At 56.0% G+C, this 18,449-nt stretch overlaps 2 protein-coding genes across 2 annotated transcripts; one reads left to right on the top strand and one right to left on the bottom strand.

The window, feature by feature from the left end:
- Positions 1-524: 524 nt before the first annotated feature.
- Positions 525-2,670, top strand: CHRAC1 (chromatin accessibility complex subunit 1). Its single transcript, XM_032953052.2, has 3 exons — positions 525-737; positions 921-1,041; positions 1,993-2,670. Exons 1-3 carry the CDS (start codon positions 540-542, stop codon positions 2,085-2,087), a joined length of 414 nt encoding a protein of 137 aa, XP_032808943.1. The 5' UTR covers positions 525-539; the 3' UTR covers positions 2,088-2,670.
- Positions 2,671-3,620: 950 nt separating this feature from the next.
- Positions 3,621-18,241, bottom strand: LOC116941709 (dihydropyrimidinase-like). The gene is made up of 9 exons (XM_032953051.2): positions 17,415-18,241; positions 14,004-14,162; positions 13,008-13,187; positions 10,983-11,172; positions 9,998-10,154; positions 7,126-7,267; positions 6,201-6,343; positions 5,765-5,975; positions 3,621-4,174 (listed from the first exon to the last, which is right to left on the bottom strand). The coding sequence occupies exons 1-9, from the start codon at positions 17,664-17,666 to the stop codon at positions 4,109-4,111; spliced, it is 1,500 nt and encodes a 499-aa protein (XP_032808942.2). The 5' UTR covers positions 17,667-18,241; the 3' UTR covers positions 3,621-4,108.
- Between the last annotated feature and the right edge of the window lie 208 nt (positions 18,242-18,449).

The raw sequence follows: 18,449 nt of genomic DNA, 5'->3' as shown, positions 1-18,449 counted from the left end.
TACTGACACGTGTTGGGGGGGTAGGGGTGCCGCGTGCCCCCTACTGACACATGTTGGGGGGGTAGGGGTGCCGCGTGCCCCCTACTGACACGTGTTGGGGGGGTAGGGGTGCCGCGTGCCCCCTACTGACACATGTTGGGGGGGTAGGGGTGCCGCGTGCCCCCTACTGACACGTGTTGGGGGGGGGGGTAGGCGGTGCCGCGTGCCCCCTACTGACACGTGTTGGGGGGGGGGGTTAGGGGTGCCGCGTGCCCCCTACTGACGTGTTGGGGGGGTAGGGGTGCCGTGTGCCCCCTACTGACACGTGTTGGGGGGGGGTAGGCGGTGCCGCGTGCCCCCTACTGACACGTGTTGGGGGGGGGGGGGGTAGGCGGTGCCGCGTGCCCCCTACTGACACGTGTTGGGGGGGGGGTTAGGGGTGCCGCGTGCCCCCTACTGACACGTGTTGGGGGGGGTAGGGGTGCCGCGTGCCCCCCACTCCCGACGAGGCTCGCATCGGAAGCGAGGTTGGGAGCCGGAAGTCGGCGTCTACCCCCATCATGCCCCGCGCGCAAGAAGCGGCGGCGCGTGTCATGGCGGACAGCGAGGAGGCGTCCGTGTCGGAGTCGGCGTGCCGCGGGGGCGGCGCGGAGCGGCTCTCCTCGCTGCCGCTCTCGCGCGTCAAGCTCATCATGAAGAGCTCGCCAGATGTGTCCTCCATCAGCCCCGAGGCGCTCTTCCTCACCGCCAAGTCCACGGTGAGCGGACGCCCGAGACCGCCTCCCTCCCCCCCCACTCCCTTCCTGCCTCCCACAACCTTCTTTGGCCTAGCGGTTCTGCGGGCCTGGACTAGCCGAGGTCGGTAGGGAGCGACTAGGAAAGTCCGGTGAAGGTGCAAGCGTCGCAGCGCGTGACGCCCGTGCCTCCCTCCCGCCTTGTAGGAGCTGTTCGTGGAGCTGCTCGCGCGGGAGGCGCTCGGCGTCGCGGAGCAGGCAGGGGAGTTGGAGTACGCCGACCTGGCGCGGGGCGTGCGGCTCAGCGAGACGCTGCACTTTCTGTCCGGTGCGCCCCCCTCCTCGACCCCCCCCCACCTTCACGACCCCCCCCCCACCTTCACGACCCCCCCCCCCACCTTCACGACCCCCCCCCACCTTCACGACCCCCCCACCTTCACGACCCCCCCCCCCACCTTCACGACCCCCCCCCCCACCTTCACGACCCCCCCCCCCACCTTCACGACCCCCCCCCACCTTCACGACCCCCCCCCCACCTTCACGACCCCCCCCCACCCCCACGACCCCCACCCCCACGACCCCCCCCCACCCCAACCTCCACCCACCCCCCCCTACACCACCCCTCCCCACACCACCCCTCCAAACACTCCTCCAACCACCCCCCCACCTCCACGGTCTCCACCTCCACGATCCCCCCTCCCATACCACCTCTCCAACCACCCCCAACCTCCTCGTACCGCCCCTTACCTCCACGACCCCCCCCACCTCCACGACCCCCCCCACCTCCACGACCCCCCCCCACCACCCCCCCAACCTCCACCCCCCCCACCTCCACGACCCCACCGCCTCCACGACCCCCACCACCACCACCCCCCCCAACCTCCACCCCCCCACTTCCACGACTCCCCCAACCTCCACGCCCCCACCTCCACCCCCCCCCCCACCTCCACGACCTCTCCACCCCCCCCCCAACCTCTACCCCCCCACCTCCACGACCCCCCCACCGTCTCCATGCCTCCCTTGGCCTCTGCGCTGGCGTTGCCATGATGTCAGATGCCACGATACCTACGATCATACATAACCGCGATCAATCCACCATTGGATGAAGTCCTCCCCAAGTCGTTAGCATCACTCACGATATCAAATTTAATGATGCCGATCAGCGCGATACAACTTTCTGATAACTTTGTAGTTGTACTTCACAATTTTACATTATAGTTGTTTGCTTTGCTTCACTCCTGCACGCATTCCACCCCCCCCCCCCCCCCACCACTGGCAGACATTCTACCCGAGAAAATTACGGGCCGCGAATACTTGGCGCTGCTGGAGTCGCAAAGCAAGGTGGCCGAGGAGAAGGAGGAGAGGGATGCGTGAGCGGTCTCCTGTGAACCACGCGGGGCAGCGGCCGGGAGTGCGGAAACCCGAGCTGACCCCGCGTTCGTGACGCCCGAACTCAACTCGTGGCCGTGACCTTTGGATGCAAGGACACGTGGCCATGCAAACACCGCGCGTCACTGCGCAGGGAGCCAGCGTTTACAGACTCTAATGATAATTGACACAGCCATGCGTGTGTGTGCGTGTGTACACACAGTCCTCAGGAGCGAGTGGGCAGCTTGTTGAGCGAGCGGTGAGGTCGGTGAGCGAGCGGTGAAATTGTTGAAGTCGTAGAGCGAGTTGTGTGGTCGGTGCGCTCGTGGTGAGGTCGGTGAGTGAGTGAATATGTTGGTGAGCGAGTGGTGAGTTGTCCGTCATCCCATGGGATGACGGAATCTCTTCGACTCCCGGGAGCCGAGTGGAGCAGCCAAACGCAGCGCTCCCCCAGCGTTCTCCGCTCCTCGCCTGGGACTTGTTTATGCTTGCAGCCTCGCTATGAATTTTGTGTTCTGAATGTAGAGGGTAAATTTGTTTTACAATACTCGTTTTTATAGTTCCGTTAAAAGTAAATGAATTTTGTAAAGTTTTGTGTCGGGTTTTGGATTTTCTTATGTTGGTGACATGGATCTCCGATTAGAACGGTTGGCAACATAGGGTGAAAAAGAAGTTCAACGTACATGCCCCCATTTACATCTCAACCGTTTAAACCAAAAAAACCATTTCAGCGGACAGATTTCCTCACTGCAGTGGGTTACAACTTGCAACGTTTTGAGAAATACATAATTTTCTAATCTGGTTTTACAGGGCTGGTTTATTTGAGGGTATGGGCAACTTTTCTTTACTGGGGGGGATACATAAAACTTTCAAAACACCTTTCGTGAGCCACGCATCAAGACACAGTCTCTTCTGTCACTGCGAGAGGCCCTTTCAGCGGCAGAAGTAACACAATTGTGTTTTGAAACGCTTGTTGTTTGTTCGAAAATACCCCCCCCCCATAAGTATCCGATTAGTTCAGCTAAGGTGCTCGTAGTGAAGGATAAATATTGTTGGCAGGCAACTCGGTGGTCTGAGCACTGAGCCTGCATTGTTGAGTTCCTGGGTTTGAGGTGAGGCAGATGTCGGTGATTATTGGGTTCTCAAGTGTATCGAGTTTTATAGTCTCATCATTGTCACGAATGATTTAGCACAGAAATATGGCATTTGTTTCATCACTTAGCCAAGTTCCATCGCAATGAGAGCACCAAATTTTGCCATAACTGACCTCGATAGGCCAGTTCAAATTACTCCAAAGGTAGTTTTGTCACGTAATTTTTTGGGCCATTCTCTGACACGGGGTGATGCACACTGCTCGCTGGTAAAATGAAGAAAAGCTCTCGAGAAGGTGGTGATGGGGAGGAAAAGTGTGAACTCTCACATGTTGTCGAACCTCTGTCCAGAGTTCCTACACACACTTCCACCTCGGCGAGAAATCGGGAACCGTGTGTGCGAACAGTTCGCGACGAATACTCAAAGATGTGTGAATACATCGCCACCTTCAAACGATACTCGGCTGTGTTGATTTATTGAAATCGCTTAAGTGATTGAATCTCTGTCTCGGAGAGTCAGGAGTTTGCACCTCCTTATCCCCAGATCCATATCCTTAGGTCTGTAGTGTAGCTTAGTCTGCATAGGCATGGCATGTAATTTCTCTCCCACCTCCCCTTCTGTGCGTAGCTCAGCCTGCGCCCAAAAGACCCAAGTGCAATTTATTTGTTTAACCAGATACGAAATCTAAAAGAGACCAGGATGAAAGTCTCATTTGCAACGGTGACCCGAGTCACCAATATTACAAAAGCAAACACAAAGAGGACAGCAATCGATAGGTAAACGCCACTACCGAGGGCGATAAGCGTGACCCCGACAGCTGGGCCGCCCGGTCGCCCGGTGCTGCAGGGAGGAGCTGAGCGGAGGCGGCGACTCCCGCCGCCTCGATGCCGCAGTCGCGGCGATGCCGGGGGTCGCGGTGTTGTCGGAGCGTCGGGTCACGCGTCCGGCGCTAACACGGGCCCCTGGTACGGCTCCCGCTCCACGGCGCGCGGCTGGTTCGCCTGCACGCGCGATCACAGCGGCTCGCGTGAACCCCGGTTGGAGGTAGGGTGGGGAGAGGCGTCGTCTGATGCACTGCACGGGAGATTTCACTCAGCCTATGCCCAAATCACGCGGAATGCGGCCGACATATCGCCCGATCTCGGAAGCTTATCAGGGTTGAGCCTGCGTATTGCTCGTGTGGGTGACCACCATGCAGAGAGGTTGGCATAGGCCGTAGGGGCTACGTGGAGGGCCGGGCAGCACGATCCATTGTCGGGAACTAATGTTTTGACGTCTGTGATTCCTGCCTTCGACACACTGGGCAGCATGAAGCGTGGTGAAACAACCCTCATGATGCACACGGCAGAAGGGAGACCTGCAAACAGCAGTGGGTTGACGTAAAGGGCTGTACCCATATTCTAATGCATGAATTAAACATTACATGTTAATATACATTTTTAAGTGAATTTTATACGCACGTTATACTGCGTATTATAATGTACTATTATATAGGGTAGCGCAATTCATTTAAAATGTATATTAGCCATAGTGCTCGCTTATCCAAACTTCTTTTTGTGGAAAACCCAAGCAGTGCAGCCCTGCAAACGTTAGCCCCCCCCCCACCCACCAGAGATTATATTATTCTGTTACCGCTATGTCAGTCTGGGTAACCGGTAAACCAGCAACAGTTTTTAGAATCGGTTACCGTTTTTTAAGAAGTCAGGAATCGTTTCCATGGAGCCATTTTCCGGTGGGATTTTTTTATGCAATGCAAAGACAAAGATCCTCCAGATAGCCTGAGTAGACTCTTGGGGCAAGTGCTGTTAGCGAACACCTATGAAGGCCGACATGGTACACGAGGGGGGGGTGGGTGACCAGCACCACGCCAGACCACCTTTGTCTTTTTAGTGGCATTGATTTTACACACCGCACCAGGTACTCATTTGAGGCTGAGTGAACCTTGGGGAGCCCCAGGACAGATTCAAGTAATCGTCACTGGTGTTGGCCGTGAGCGGGAATCGAACTCGGGTTCACCGGGTTTGTAGCGCAGCGTAACGCTAACTGCTGCACCACCGCTCCCCACGAATGCAATGCATGCACTGGAGACCCACGGAACGTGCAAACCGCACGGCGGTGTAAGTCACGGCGTGGTGAAACGTTTTGTTTCCTGACAATTCAGGACGCGCGGCAAACTGGTGTCCGCTTTTTTATGCGGTCACCAGTGCCACAAAACAACGATTTTAACAACCCGAATGTGGATTTATGAATTTTGCAATAGACGAAGAGAAGAAAGCCGCATTTTGTGAGAGGTTAAAAAAAGTGTTCAGTGCAAACATCAACTACCAACGGTTGGGCAGGCCTTTGTCAATCCACTGCTGGATGATGGCGCCTCCCCATGCTGCCAATTACATGGGCTTGACCATACTTCACCACGCTGGTCAGTACCAGTCGGTGAAGGGGGGGGGGAGGGCCCAGGCCGGGTTCAGATATCCCTCGCCGCCGATGTTCGCCGTCCCGTGGTTGTAGTTGTTTTTGTTTGTTCCCCACAGGACCGGTGCGTCGCGCACCCCTTGCATAGGCGCCCCACTGACCAGGGCGCGCGCGCCTACCTGGTCCTGCGCGCGTATGCGCTGGTACGCGTAGTCGGGGAAGGCAGCCCGCGGCACGTAGCGCCCCGTTCCCCGCAGGTCCGGGGCCAGGAGGCCACCCTCCCAGACGACGCGGCCCCGCGATATCGTGACGTCGGCCACGCCGTGGCACTCCATGCCCTCGAAGATGTTGAAGTCCACGGCCTGGTGATGGGTGCGCGCCGAGATGGTCCTGGCGGGCACGCGGACACCAGCCGGGTTAGAGGGGGGCCGAGGAACCGGGTTCGGTTTAGGGGTTAAGTCATCCTCGCAGTAGCGGTTTTTGGCTGACCATCGAACAAAGTTGGTTACGCGACTCGACCCCACACACGCACTTTGACCCCCCCTCCCCCCGCTGTCCCCCACTGTTGCCCCCCCTCCCCCGCCGCCTCCCCCCCCCGTCGCCCGGGTTCACGACCTGGTGGCGTTGGGGTTCCACACGACGAGGTCGGCGTCGCAGCCCGGCGCGATGCGGCCCTTGCGCGGGTGGAGGTTGAAGATCTTGGCGGCGTTGGTGCTCGTCACGGCCACGAAGCGGTTCTCGTCCATCTTGCCGCTGTGCTGCTCGGACGCCCACAACACTCGGGAGGGTCACCGATTTGAAACTAAAAAGTGCCCAGAATAGCGGTGGGTTGTTTTTTTTGGGGGGGGTGTTGACAGGGGGGCGGGGGTTGGATCGCGTTAAATATAAATGTGTCGTTATGATCGCTACCACCCGGCACATTTATATTTTGGCGATCTAACCCAAGATGAACCTCTTATTGATAACATTTGGTCGCGAATGCCTGCGTGTTAAAAGAAAGAACTGCCATTTCTCAATGACGGCGTCATTGAGTAATGTTTTGCGTTTTAACTTCGACCAGGTCGGATCGCTAAAGTAAACAATGTTTTTCTACATTTTATTTTACCAGGTAAGGCCGACTGAGCTGTACAGGTCGTTTTCAGGACCTGGCTATCACTAATGATAGCTCAATGAAGTGGCTCATCATGTGTACATGTATAGGAGCTAAACACTATGAACGCGTGATGTTGATTCTAAACGTAGAGGGGATAGAAACAGGAGGGCCCGGAGAAAAATCCACGCGACCACAGGGAGAGAGAAACTGCAAACTCCAAATATACAGCAGCAGCCATTGTCAGGGTCGGGATCGAACCCACATCATCGTGCATACCAGGCGAGGTAGTTAACATCTCCGAGCCACCGTGATGATGATGAGAGAGACACTGCATACTCCAAATATACAGCAGCAGGTGTCTGGGTCGGGATCGAACCACGACCTACTTGCATACCAGGCGAGGTCGTTAACATATCCTAGCCACCGTGGCCCGCGCATGGCACTCACCACGCCGCGCTCCCAGATGACGGACATGCGGTCCTCCACGCCGTTGACGCCGTTGGGGATCTTGGTGAAGTCGTCCTTTCCCATCGCTTTCTGGCACGCATTGAACGTGCAGTTGTCCGTGCCCGTGGTCGAGAGGTCGTCGCTGCACCACGCACCCGGGAACCGGGTTAACCCGACTGGGTGGTTGGTCGGTTGCAGGTCGGTCAGTCAGTCAATCGGTCAGTCAGTCAATCGGTCGGTCGGTCAGTCAATCGGTCAGTCAGTCAATCGGTCAGTCAGTGAATTGGTCGGTGAGTCAATCAGTCGGTTAGTCAATCGGTCGGCCAGTTAATCGGTCAGTCAGTCAATCGGTCAGTCAGTCAATCGGTCGGTCAGTCAATCGGTCAGTCAATCAGTCGGTCAGTCAATCGGTCGGTCAATCAGAGTGTCGGTCGTTTAACGGTCAGTCGCGCGTCTGGTTGAGAGTGCAGTGACTGACTGGTGAATAAAGTGGCCTTGGGCAGGAGGACGCTTTGCTCAGAGGGGCGATGACGGGGCGGGCGAGGACAATGTCCACCAGGGAGACGGACCGGTAACATTAGCTTGCGGGGAGGCCTTCACCCAGCAGTGAATAGATCATGGCTGGTGATGATGATTAGGGATACGGGCCAGACATGGGACTGAGATCGGCCAATAAGCTGGTGGTGACGGTAGTGACCCGCGTGCTGCCGCGGGGTCCACTTTCTGCCCCCCCCCTTCTCTCTACCCCCTACTGCCGAGGCCCACTATATAACCTCGTGCCACGGCAGATCGCTCATCTACTTCAGCAGTTTGTTCTTGCTGTGGTTGTCCCACCTGATGACGATTGCTTGTGTTGCGATCGAAACGTCGTGATCTATTATTTTTCTACCTACGTGACTTTACCGAAAGAACCAAAGAGGACAGTAGTGGTGTTGCTGCTGCTGCTGCTGGGGCAGACGATGGTTGTGTGGTGGTGGTGGTGGTGCTAATCGGGATAGCGCTGCTGGTTGGTGGTGGTTGTGGTACTGAGAGCGGTGGTTCAGTGGTTAGCGCGCTACGCTACAAACCCGGCTACCCGAGTTCAATTCCCGCTCACAGCAACAACCAGTGACGATTATCTGAACCGGTCCTGAGCCTCAAATGGGTGCCTGGTGCAGTGTGTAGTTAACATCGCCACGAGGGAGACAAAGGCGGTCGGGCGTGGAGATGGCCACCCACCCCCTCGTGTGCCGTGCCGGCTTTCGTAGATGCTCACTCACAGCACTTGCTCCAACTGTCTGGTAAAGGCTATATGGGGGATCTTTTTATTTGGTCCTGCTAATGCTGGTGTTGGCGGTGAGGGTATCTGTGTTGGTAGTGTTGCTCGTGGTGATGCTAGTGATGATGCTAGTGATGATGCTAGTGGTGATGCTAGTGATGATGCTAGTGTTGCTAGTGATGATGCTAGTGCTGATGCTAGTGGTGATGCTAGTGTTGATGCTAGTGATGATGCTAGTGGTGTTGCTAGTGATGATGCTAGTGGTGTTGCAAGTGATGATGCTAGTGATGATGCTAGTGATGATGCTAGTGATGCTAGTGATGATGCTAGTGATGCTAGTGATGATGCTAGTGATGATGCTAGCGGTGATGCTAGCGATGATGCTAGTGGTGATGCTAGTGATGATGCTAGTGGTGATGCTAGTGGTGATGCTAGTGGTGATGCTAGTGATGATGCTAGTGTTGCTAGTGATGATGCTAGTGCTGATGCTAGTGGTGATGCTAGTGATGATGCTAGTGATGCTAGTGATGATGCTAGTGTTGATGCTAGTGATGATGCTAGTGTTGATGCTAGTGATGATGCTAGTGGTGTTGCTAGTGATGATGCTAGTGGTGTTGGGAGTGATGATGCAAGTGATGATGCTAGTGATGATGCTAGTGATGCTAGTGATGATGCTAGTGATGTGGTGATGCTAGTGGTGATGCTAGTGGTGATGCTAGTGATGATACTAGTGATGATGCTAGTGATGTTGCTAGTGGTGATGCTAGTGGTGATGCTAGTGGTGATGCTGGTGATGATGTTGGTGGTGATGCTAGTGATGCTAGTGATGATGCTAGTGGTGATGCTAGTGGTGATGCTAGTGATGATGCTAGTGATGTTGCTAGTGATGATGTTAGTGATGATGCTAGTGATGATGCTAGTGGTGATGCTAGTGATGATGCTAGTGGTGATGCTAGTGGTGATGCTAGTGATGATGCTAGTGATGATGCTAGTGGTGATGCTAGTGATGATGTTGGTGGTGATGCTAGTGATGATGCTAGTGGTGATGCTAGTGATGATGCTAGTGGTGATGCTAGTGATGATGCTAGTGATGATGCTAGTGGTGATGCTAGTGTTGCTAGTGATGATGCTAGTGATGATGCTAGTGTTGCTAGTGATGATGCTAGTGGTGATGCTAGTGTTGCTAGTGGCGATGCTAGTGATGATGCTAGTGATGATGCTGATGATGATGCTAGTGATGATGCGAGTGGTGATGCTAGTGGTGATGCTAGTGATGATGCGAGTGATGATGCTAGTGGTGATGCTAGTGCTGATGCTAGTGATGATGCTAGTGGTGATGCTAGTGATGATGCGAGTGATGATGCTAGAGGTGATGCTAGTGGTGATGCTAGTGATGATGCGAGTGATGATGCTAGTGGTGATGCTAGTGATGATGCTAGTGATGATGCTAGTGGTGTTGCTGGTGATGATGCTGGTGATGATGCTAGTGATGATGCTAGTGGTGATGCTAGTGATGATGCTAGTGATGATGCGAGTGATGATGCTAGTGATGATGCGAGTGATGATGCTAGTGATGATGAGAGTGATGATGCTAGTGGTGATGCTGCTGCTCACTTGGCGAGGAGGTCCATGAGGTATCCTGGCGTGGTGGGGTCCGGCCGCAGCGGGGGCCCCATGACGTAGGCGGCCGCGTGGCGCCAGTCGCGGTGCCAGTAGTGGGTGCCGTCCGTGCCCAGGCCGGCAGCGATTGGCTCCCCGAACACCACCTGGCCTGGCACGTCACACCGGTCACGCCTCGCTCGCCAGCCAACAATCTCGCCGAGAGTTTTTAGTCCCGCTTCCCCGGCCTCTTTTCGAACGGCCGATTCCCGACGATGCGCAGAGCGGAGGTGAAGACTCTGCTCACTCCGCCCTACGAGGGCTCTCAAAAGTTATCTGGACAGATTTGACCCCCCCGTGCCCCGTGTATAGAAGGAGGCACGGCCACGAGTGGTGGCCGTGCCTCCTTCTGCTGCGCTGCTTCCCGACAGCGCAGCGCCCTGGCCAGCTGTGTTCGACACGCGCTTGTTCTCTCTCTCTCTCTTATACTGTAGCTTGTCTACATCACCTTCCATTTGTCTTCCTCGTCTGTTGCTCCCCCTCTCATCTCACTCTACTCCCCTCCACACAATCACCTACCTCTCCCCTCTCATCTCACTCTACTCCCCTCCACACAATCACCTACCTCTCCCCTCTCATCTCACTCCACTCCCCTCTCATCTCACTCCACTCCCCTCCACGCACTCTCTCCGCTCCAGCACGCCAACGCTTCCTGTGGAAGCACCCAGTGAACCTTCGCTCAGCGGGAGGTCGCTCTTTCTCCTGTGCTGTCCCCACCGTCTGTAATTCCCTACCCCCCGGCCATCGGTGCTGCCGACCCTCTACCCCACCTCGACACACGCGTTTCATCTCTCTCATACTCCAGCTTCTCCGCATCCACTTCTATTTATTTTCCTCCCCTTTGCCCTACGATACGGAGGAGGTGGCTTTTGTTGTTATTGTTATTATTAGTATTTTGTCGATGCACCCAGCCCCCCCCCCTCCGCGGCTGCCCATTCACCTGCCCTGCGCGCGCGCGCGATGACGCCGGCGGCCGCCTTGCTCATCACGTGCACCACGTAGAGCGGGCAGCGCGCGCGCCCCGCGATCGTGATGGCCCGGTTCGTGGCCTCGGCCTCCACCACCTCGGGCCGGCACAGCTCGTGGCCTTCGGGCCCCGTGATGCCGCGCTCCAACATCTCCTTTTCGCCCTGCCCGAGCAGGAGCAGCAGCCATCATCAGCAGCAGCCATCATCAGCAACATCGTCATCAGCATCGCCAGCAGCAACGTTGTCAACAGCAGCAGTGTCGGAGTGACGGTAGCAGCGTGTCATACATATGTACGTTCTTTTGTACCGTAAGTAGCCAACCATGCGAATCAGCAGCAGAACCATCATCAGCAGCAACTTTACCAACAACAGCATCATCAGTATCGAGCGCCATGTGAGTCATTCTACTCATTCTGCTCCCCTCTCATCTCACTCTACTCCCCTCCATGCGCTGTCCTACCTCTCCCCTCTCATCTCACTCTACTCCCCTCCACGCACTCTCCTACCTCTCCCCTCTCATCTCACTCTACTCCCCTCCACGCACTCTCCTACCTCTCCCCTCTCATCTCACTCTACTCCCCTCCACGCACTCTCCTACCTCTCCCCTCTCATCTCACTCTACTCCCCTCCACGCACTCTCCTACCTCTCCCCTCCCATCTCACTCTACTCCCCTCCATGTGCTCTCTCCACCCCAGAAACCAAAGTCTTTCTGTAGAAGCTCCTCGTGGGGAGGTCGCTCATTGTCCCCGCGGTCGCGTGGATATTGTGTCGGGGTCCTCCGCTGTTTCCCCCACATAGAATCATCGTCACGCGTTTAGAGTATTTTTTTTGCCTGCTGCTATATTTCCACGTGATCAGCCATTTCGTTCAGTTTATCATTATTATCATTATTATTATCATCATTAATATTATCATTATTATTTTTATGATCATTACTATCATTATTATTATCATTATTATCATTATGATCATTATTATTTTTATTATTATCATTATTATTTTTATTATTACCATTATTATTCTTTGTGAAAGTCGCTTCTGAAAACGAGCTGCACAGCTCAATGGACCATAAAAAAGTGTTAAATATTTCCTAATTTGATCTTGACTTAAAGCTTTCGTGAACGCAGGAATACGTATTCTATAGGTCTTTCGGTAGAGCCACGTAGATAGAAAAATACTAAAAACATCACGACAGGTGAAGACGATTTGCTTGTGTTGCGATCGAAACGTCGTGATATTTCGTATATTTTTCCCATCTACGTGGCTTTACCGAAAGACCCGCAGAATAAAAATGTCCTAATTCGTTTAAAGGCGTCGAGGGCCACGGGGTGTGAGTCAGCCCGTGGCTCTCCCAACCCGTGCCGCTATGCACGGGCCCTGAATGTAGCGCCCACAGCCGCCTGTGCCACGACAAGCGACTCCACATCCTCGGCCGCTGGCGCGTGTTGTGTTGTTGTTTTGTTGTTGTTTTTTGGTGTTGTGTTGTTGTGGTGTTGTGGTGTTGTTGTTGTGTTGTTGTTGTGGTGTTGTGTTATTGTTGTGTTGTTGTGGTGTTGTTGTGTTGTGTTTTTTTGCGGCGCTATTGGATAACGCTGGGGTGTGTCTCCGTGTGGCGCGCCCCCTGTCAAAGGGTTTCACAAAGTTCGGTTTTGGAACTCGGGATGGAGAAGGTTGTCCACCCCTTAGCAAATATACTTCGGTGTTGTTTTAAATCATCACCATCGTCATTTGTTATGAACACGTGGTTTTGATATGAACGTGTCATTATCTTAATCTCGCCGTTACTCATTATCGTCTGCTTCTTCATCTTCTGTAAAATCATCGCTGTCAAAATCATCATCGCCTTCATCATTCAAATCATCGTCATCATCACGGAATTGATCATCGTCATCGTCGGCACCATCATCACGAACAATATCGTCACCATCGTCATGATCTTCGTCACCATCGTTACGATCATCATCACCAGCCACCACGGCGGTGCTCGCCTCGTCACCTCGGCGATGAGGTCTCCGTTCTCGGCGTGAACTTGCGCAATGGCGCCGAGCTCCTTGCAGCGGCGGAACACGGAGAAGAGTTCGGGGTCGCGCAGCATGAACGCCTCCTTGTAGGCCATGAACGCCTTGAAGGAGTTGACCCCCTCGCTACGCACCAGGACCCCCATCTCCTCGCTTACCTACGCGCCGCGTCACCACCCGCGCACGCTCTCACCCACACGCGCACACACTCACCCACACGCGCACACCCTCACCCACACGCGCACACCCTCACCCACACGTGCACGCCCTCACCCACACGTGCACACTCTCACCCACACGTGCACACCCTCACCCACACGTGCACACCCTCACCCACACGCGCACACCCTCACCCACACGTGCACACTCTCACCCACACGTGCACACCCTCACCCAAACGCGCACACCCTCACCCACACGTGCATACTCTCACCCCCACGCGCACACTCTCACCCACACGCGCATACCCTCACCCACACGTGCACACTCTCACCCACACGCGCACACACCCACACGCGCACACCCTCACCCACACGCGCACACCCTCACCCCCACGCGCACACCCTCACCCACACGCGCACACCCACACGCGCACACCCTCACTCACACGTGCACACCCTCACCCACACGTGCACACCCTCACCCACACGTGCACACACCCACACGTGCACACCCTCACCCACACGTGCACACACGCGCACACCCTCACCCCCACGCGCACACCCTCACACGTGCACACCTTCACCCCCACGCGCACACCCTCACTCACACGTGCACACCCTCACCCACACGCGCACACCCTCACCCACACGTGCACACTCTCACCCACACGTGCACACCCTCACCCACACGTGCACACTCTCACCCACACGTGCACACTCTCACCCACACGTGCACACCCTCACCCACACGTGCACACCCTCACCCACACGTGCACACCCTCACCCACATGTGCACCTGGCCATCCTCCTCACCTGCTCGCTCCACCACGTGACGCCCACGTGCAGCGAGTAGTCGCAGCACACGTTGGGGTCGGCCCAGCCTCGCCACGTGCGGAACGCGTCAAGCAGAGAGATGCCCCGAGCCCCCAGGACGAAGTCCACGATCATCGTGGTGCCTCCAGCCAGGGCAGCCTGCCAACAACCCCCCGCCACCACCCCCGGGGCAGCACCGAGTCAGCAAAAATAAAAACTCAACGTGTTCATCAAATAACACTTTGCGTGTGGCCTTAAAGAAAAAAACGTGTGCAATAGGCAACGTTTCGAGCAGGGGCCAAATAGAGTATTCACTCTCTCTATGTGTTGTGAGGAAGAGAGCATTGGCCAAAGCGTTATCGAGTAGTTGTCTAAATGTACTTTTAAGGCCACAAACCCACAGAGCGGTGCTGGTGGTTGTTGTCTGTGTACTGTTGCCAACGCAGCAGCGTAAGCACAGAATAGACAAAGGACGCTACAATTAATTTATGCGTCACAATAGCGCATCTTCATTCTTTAATAACGTCTCATTTGTCTTTATGCACACAAAAAACCACCCCCACCTAATAACAGCTCGCCGCTCTTATAATATGCAATTGTGCAAAGGCTCCCGTCATCCTTGGTCAGGTGATGTCTGCCATCTCGTGGTAAGGTCTGGGGGGGGGGGGTGCGTGGGTGACGGGTGGAATGCCGCTCATGAGTAGCGCGGCAGAGCCGTGCCTAGGGTACGCGGCGAATCGGGGCGACCGCCCCGGGCCCCGCACTTTGGGGGTGCCACGCGCTTCGACGTCACGCTGTTAGATGTAACACTGCCGGTTTAGTTTGAAGGCGTCGGAGAGTCCGCACGGTGTGAGTTGGCCCGGTCCTCCGCACCGCCTCCCCCTTATATGGACGGCCCTGCTGGCAGGGTTATTATTCCCAAGCCCCCCCCCCTTCCCTACAACGTTTTGCAAAAGAACTCAGCCGCTCAGAGGCAACAGGAGGCGGAACGTGCGCACCAGAGATCGACACACACAGGGTAGAGGCGTCTTCTTGCCTCGCAGCGGGCGGGCCAGACGTTGAGCGGGCGCGCGAGGTGCACGTGTGCTGGACGCGTGTTCACGTGTCATGTGGTGGTGTGTGTTAAGTGTGTGTGTGTTACGTGCGAGAGGTGTGTGTTACGTATGTGCACGCGTAAGGAGTGTGTTCATGTGTACGGAGTTTGTGCATGTTTAAGTCGGGTGGTCATGCGGTAAGAGTGTTCATGTGTAAGGAGTGTGTTTGGGTGTAAGGAATGTGTTTATGCATAAGAAGTGTGTTCATGCGTACGAAATGTGTTCATGTGTAAGGACGTGTTCATGCTCAAGGAGTGTGTTCATGTGTAAGGAGTGTGTTTTATGCTAATGGAGTGTGTTCATGCGTAGGGAACGTGTTCATGATTAAAGGGTGTGTTCACGTGTACGGAGTTTGTGCATGTTTAAGTCGGGTGGTCATGCGGTAAGTGTTCATGTGTAAGGAGTGCGTTCGGGTGTAAGGAATGTGTTCATGCATAAGAAGTGTGTTCATGCGCGAGGAGTGTGTTCATGTGTAAGGAGTGTGTTCACGCGTAGGGAGTGTGTTCATGCGTAGGGAGTGTATTCATGCTTAAAGGGTGTGTTCACGTGTAAGGAGTGTGTTCATGCGTTAGGAGTGGCAAACACCGTCTGTAAGGGAGCCCCAGCACGAGGATTTAATTAATTAAATAATCCTGACCCAAAATTAGCCGCGGAGCTCGCGTGTCCGGATAGGGTTGGGGGTGGGGTGTGAGTGGGTGAGGGGCTGAGGAGCGGTGGCGCAGTGGTTAGCGCGCTGCGCTACGAACCCGGCGTCCCGAGTTCGATTCTCGCTCACGCCCACCACCAACACCATGTGACGATAAATTATCTGAACCTGTTCTGGGCCCCCCCGAGGTCGACTCAGCCTTAAATATGTACATGGTGCAACGTGTAAGCATGTGTAAGCATCAGCGGTGGGAAAACAAATGCGACCGGGCGTGTTGTTGGCGACCCACCCGCTCGTGTGCGCCGTTTCGGCATTCATAGGTGCTACTCGCTAACAGAACTTGCCCCAGCAGACTGTTGAGGCTATACGGGGGATCTTTGTCTTTGGAGGAGGAGGAGGAGGTGGGGGAGGGGTAGTGGATTCCATCTGCAGGACCGTGGGGATGGGAGTGGGGCTGGCGATCAGGGGCCCGGGCAGGGCTGTCCATCGGAAGTGGGGTGGGGGGTGCGGGGTGACCACGTGTGGACCCCCCCCCCCCCTAACGCCTTCAAACTACTAATCGTAGGGGGAGTCAGGGGCAGAGTGGGGGAGTCAGGGGGGGGAGTGGGGGTGGGAGTCAGGGTGGGGGGAGTGGGGGGGGTCAATGTAGGGGGAGTGGGGGGGTCAGGGGGGTCAGGGGGGGTCGTGGGGGGGGGGGGCAAGGGGGGAGTGGGGGAACCCCGTGATCGCTGCCCACTCGCCGCGCCTCCTGCCCGTGCCCCCTGGCTGATCGTTTATCCACGACACGCGATCCAACGTCGCAATGTGACGATGATCAGCGCGCAGTACATCTTTGTGATTGCACCGTTCGTATTCCATCTCCCCAGCGAGAATAGTTGTTCGGCTGCTGTTCTTCACTCGCCGTGAGCCCTGGCCTGCCTGCGTCTCTCCACCGCCACCACACTACGCTGTCAGTCACGGCTACAATCGTTTACGCCGACTCGGGGGGGGGGGGGAAACAAATCGCTGAGCACCAACTTCATTGCTTTATTTTATAATTTATATTCTTGTTCTCTGATTCTCATAATCTCCGTTGAGTATAGAGGGGGGGGGGGGGCACGCTTCGATGACGTCACGGATCCCCCTGTTTTCTGATCCCCCTGTTTTCTGATCCCCCTGTTCACTGACCTCCCTGTTATCTAATCTCCCTGTTCTCTGATTTCCCTGTTCTCTGATCCCCCTGTTCTCTGATTTCCCTGTTCTCTGATTTCCCTGTTCACTGACCTCCCTGTTCTATAATCTCCCTGTTCTCTGATTTCCCTGTTCTCTGATCCCCCTGTTCTCTGATTTCCCTGTTCTCTGATCCCCCTGTTCTCTGATTTCCCTGTTCTCTGATTTCCCTGTTCACTGACCTCCCTGTTCTCTAATCTCCCTGTTCTCTGATTTCCCTGTTCTCTGATTTCCCTGTTCACTGACCTCCCTGTTCTCTAATCTCCCTGTTCTCTGATTTCCCTGTTCTCTGATCCCCCTGTTCTCTGATTTCCCTGTTCTCTCATCTCCCTGTTCTCTGAGCCCCTGTTATCTGACCCCCTCCGATCCCCTTGCTCCCCGACCTCCCCCCCCCCCCCTCGCCACCACGATCCTCCCTTGAGCCCCTGGCAGCTCCCCCACCCCCACCTCCCCAGGGCTCACCCTGGTACCCTGGTAGAAGTCGTCCACGGCGCGGGTCCCCATGAAGGGCAGCTCCATGTGCGTGTGCGGGTCGACGCCGCCGGGCAGCACGAGGCGGCCGTGCGCGGACACGAGGCGCGCGCCGGCCGGCACGGGCAGCGCCGGCCCCACCGCGCGCACGACGCCGCCCTCGATGAGCACGTCCGCCTGCTCCGAGTACTCCGCGTTCACCACTCGTCCACCCTGCACCACCACGACGCCTGCGTCGCTCATGGCGGCGGCGTGGGGTCGGTGGGGGGGGGGTGTGGGTGAGTGGGGGGGTGACGAGGATGGACTCCCGGAGTCTTCTGAGGGGTCGGAGTAGAATCCAAGGGGTGGGACACTCGAGTCTTCCAACAGGTGGACTACAATCCAACAGGTGGACTGCAATCCAACAGGTTGACTAGAATCCAAGAGGTGGACTACAATCCAACAGGTGGACTACAATCCAACAGGTTGACTAGAATCCAAGAGGTGGACTTCAATCCAACAGGTTGACTACAATACAACAGGTTGACTAAAATCCAAGAGGTTGACTAGAATCCAAGAGGTGGACTACAATCCAACAGGTTGACTAGAATCCAAGAGGTGGACTGCAATCCAAGAGGTGGACTACAATCCAAGAGGTGGACCCTGGTGCGTGTGTTGAACTCGGCTCCGCGCTCTCCGTGTCTGCTGCGTGCGCGCCGGGAGGCGTCTGCGGGGCCAGGGGCCGCGCGCGGAGAGAGGGGAAGGGGTCGAGAGGGGGAGGCGGCCGAGAAGGGATAGGAAGGGCAGTGGATGGAAGGGGGTTATGGTAGGGGGTGAGTGAGTGAGTGAGTGGAAGCTGCGCTGCGGTTTCGAGGGACACGGGAGGGGGGCGGGTGGGGGGGTGGAGGAGTGGGGGGTGGAGGCGTGGGGGGGGTAGAGGCGTGGGGGGGTGGAGGGGTGGGAGGGGTGGAGGCGTGGGTGGGTGGATGGGTGGGGGGTGGAGGGGTGGAGAGGGCAACTTCCAGATGCCAATACCGAGCCCCTGCC

The sequence above is a fragment of the Petromyzon marinus genome, chromosome 12, assembly GCF_048934315.1.
Source record: "Petromyzon marinus isolate PM22_M1 ecotype Great Lakes invasive population chromosome 12, UKy_Petmar_22M1.pri1.0, whole genome shotgun sequence".
Classification (NCBI taxonomy): domain Eukaryota; kingdom Metazoa; phylum Chordata; class Hyperoartia; order Petromyzontiformes; family Petromyzontidae; genus Petromyzon; species Petromyzon marinus.
This window is presented reverse-complemented; position numbering and strand designations above follow the sequence as displayed.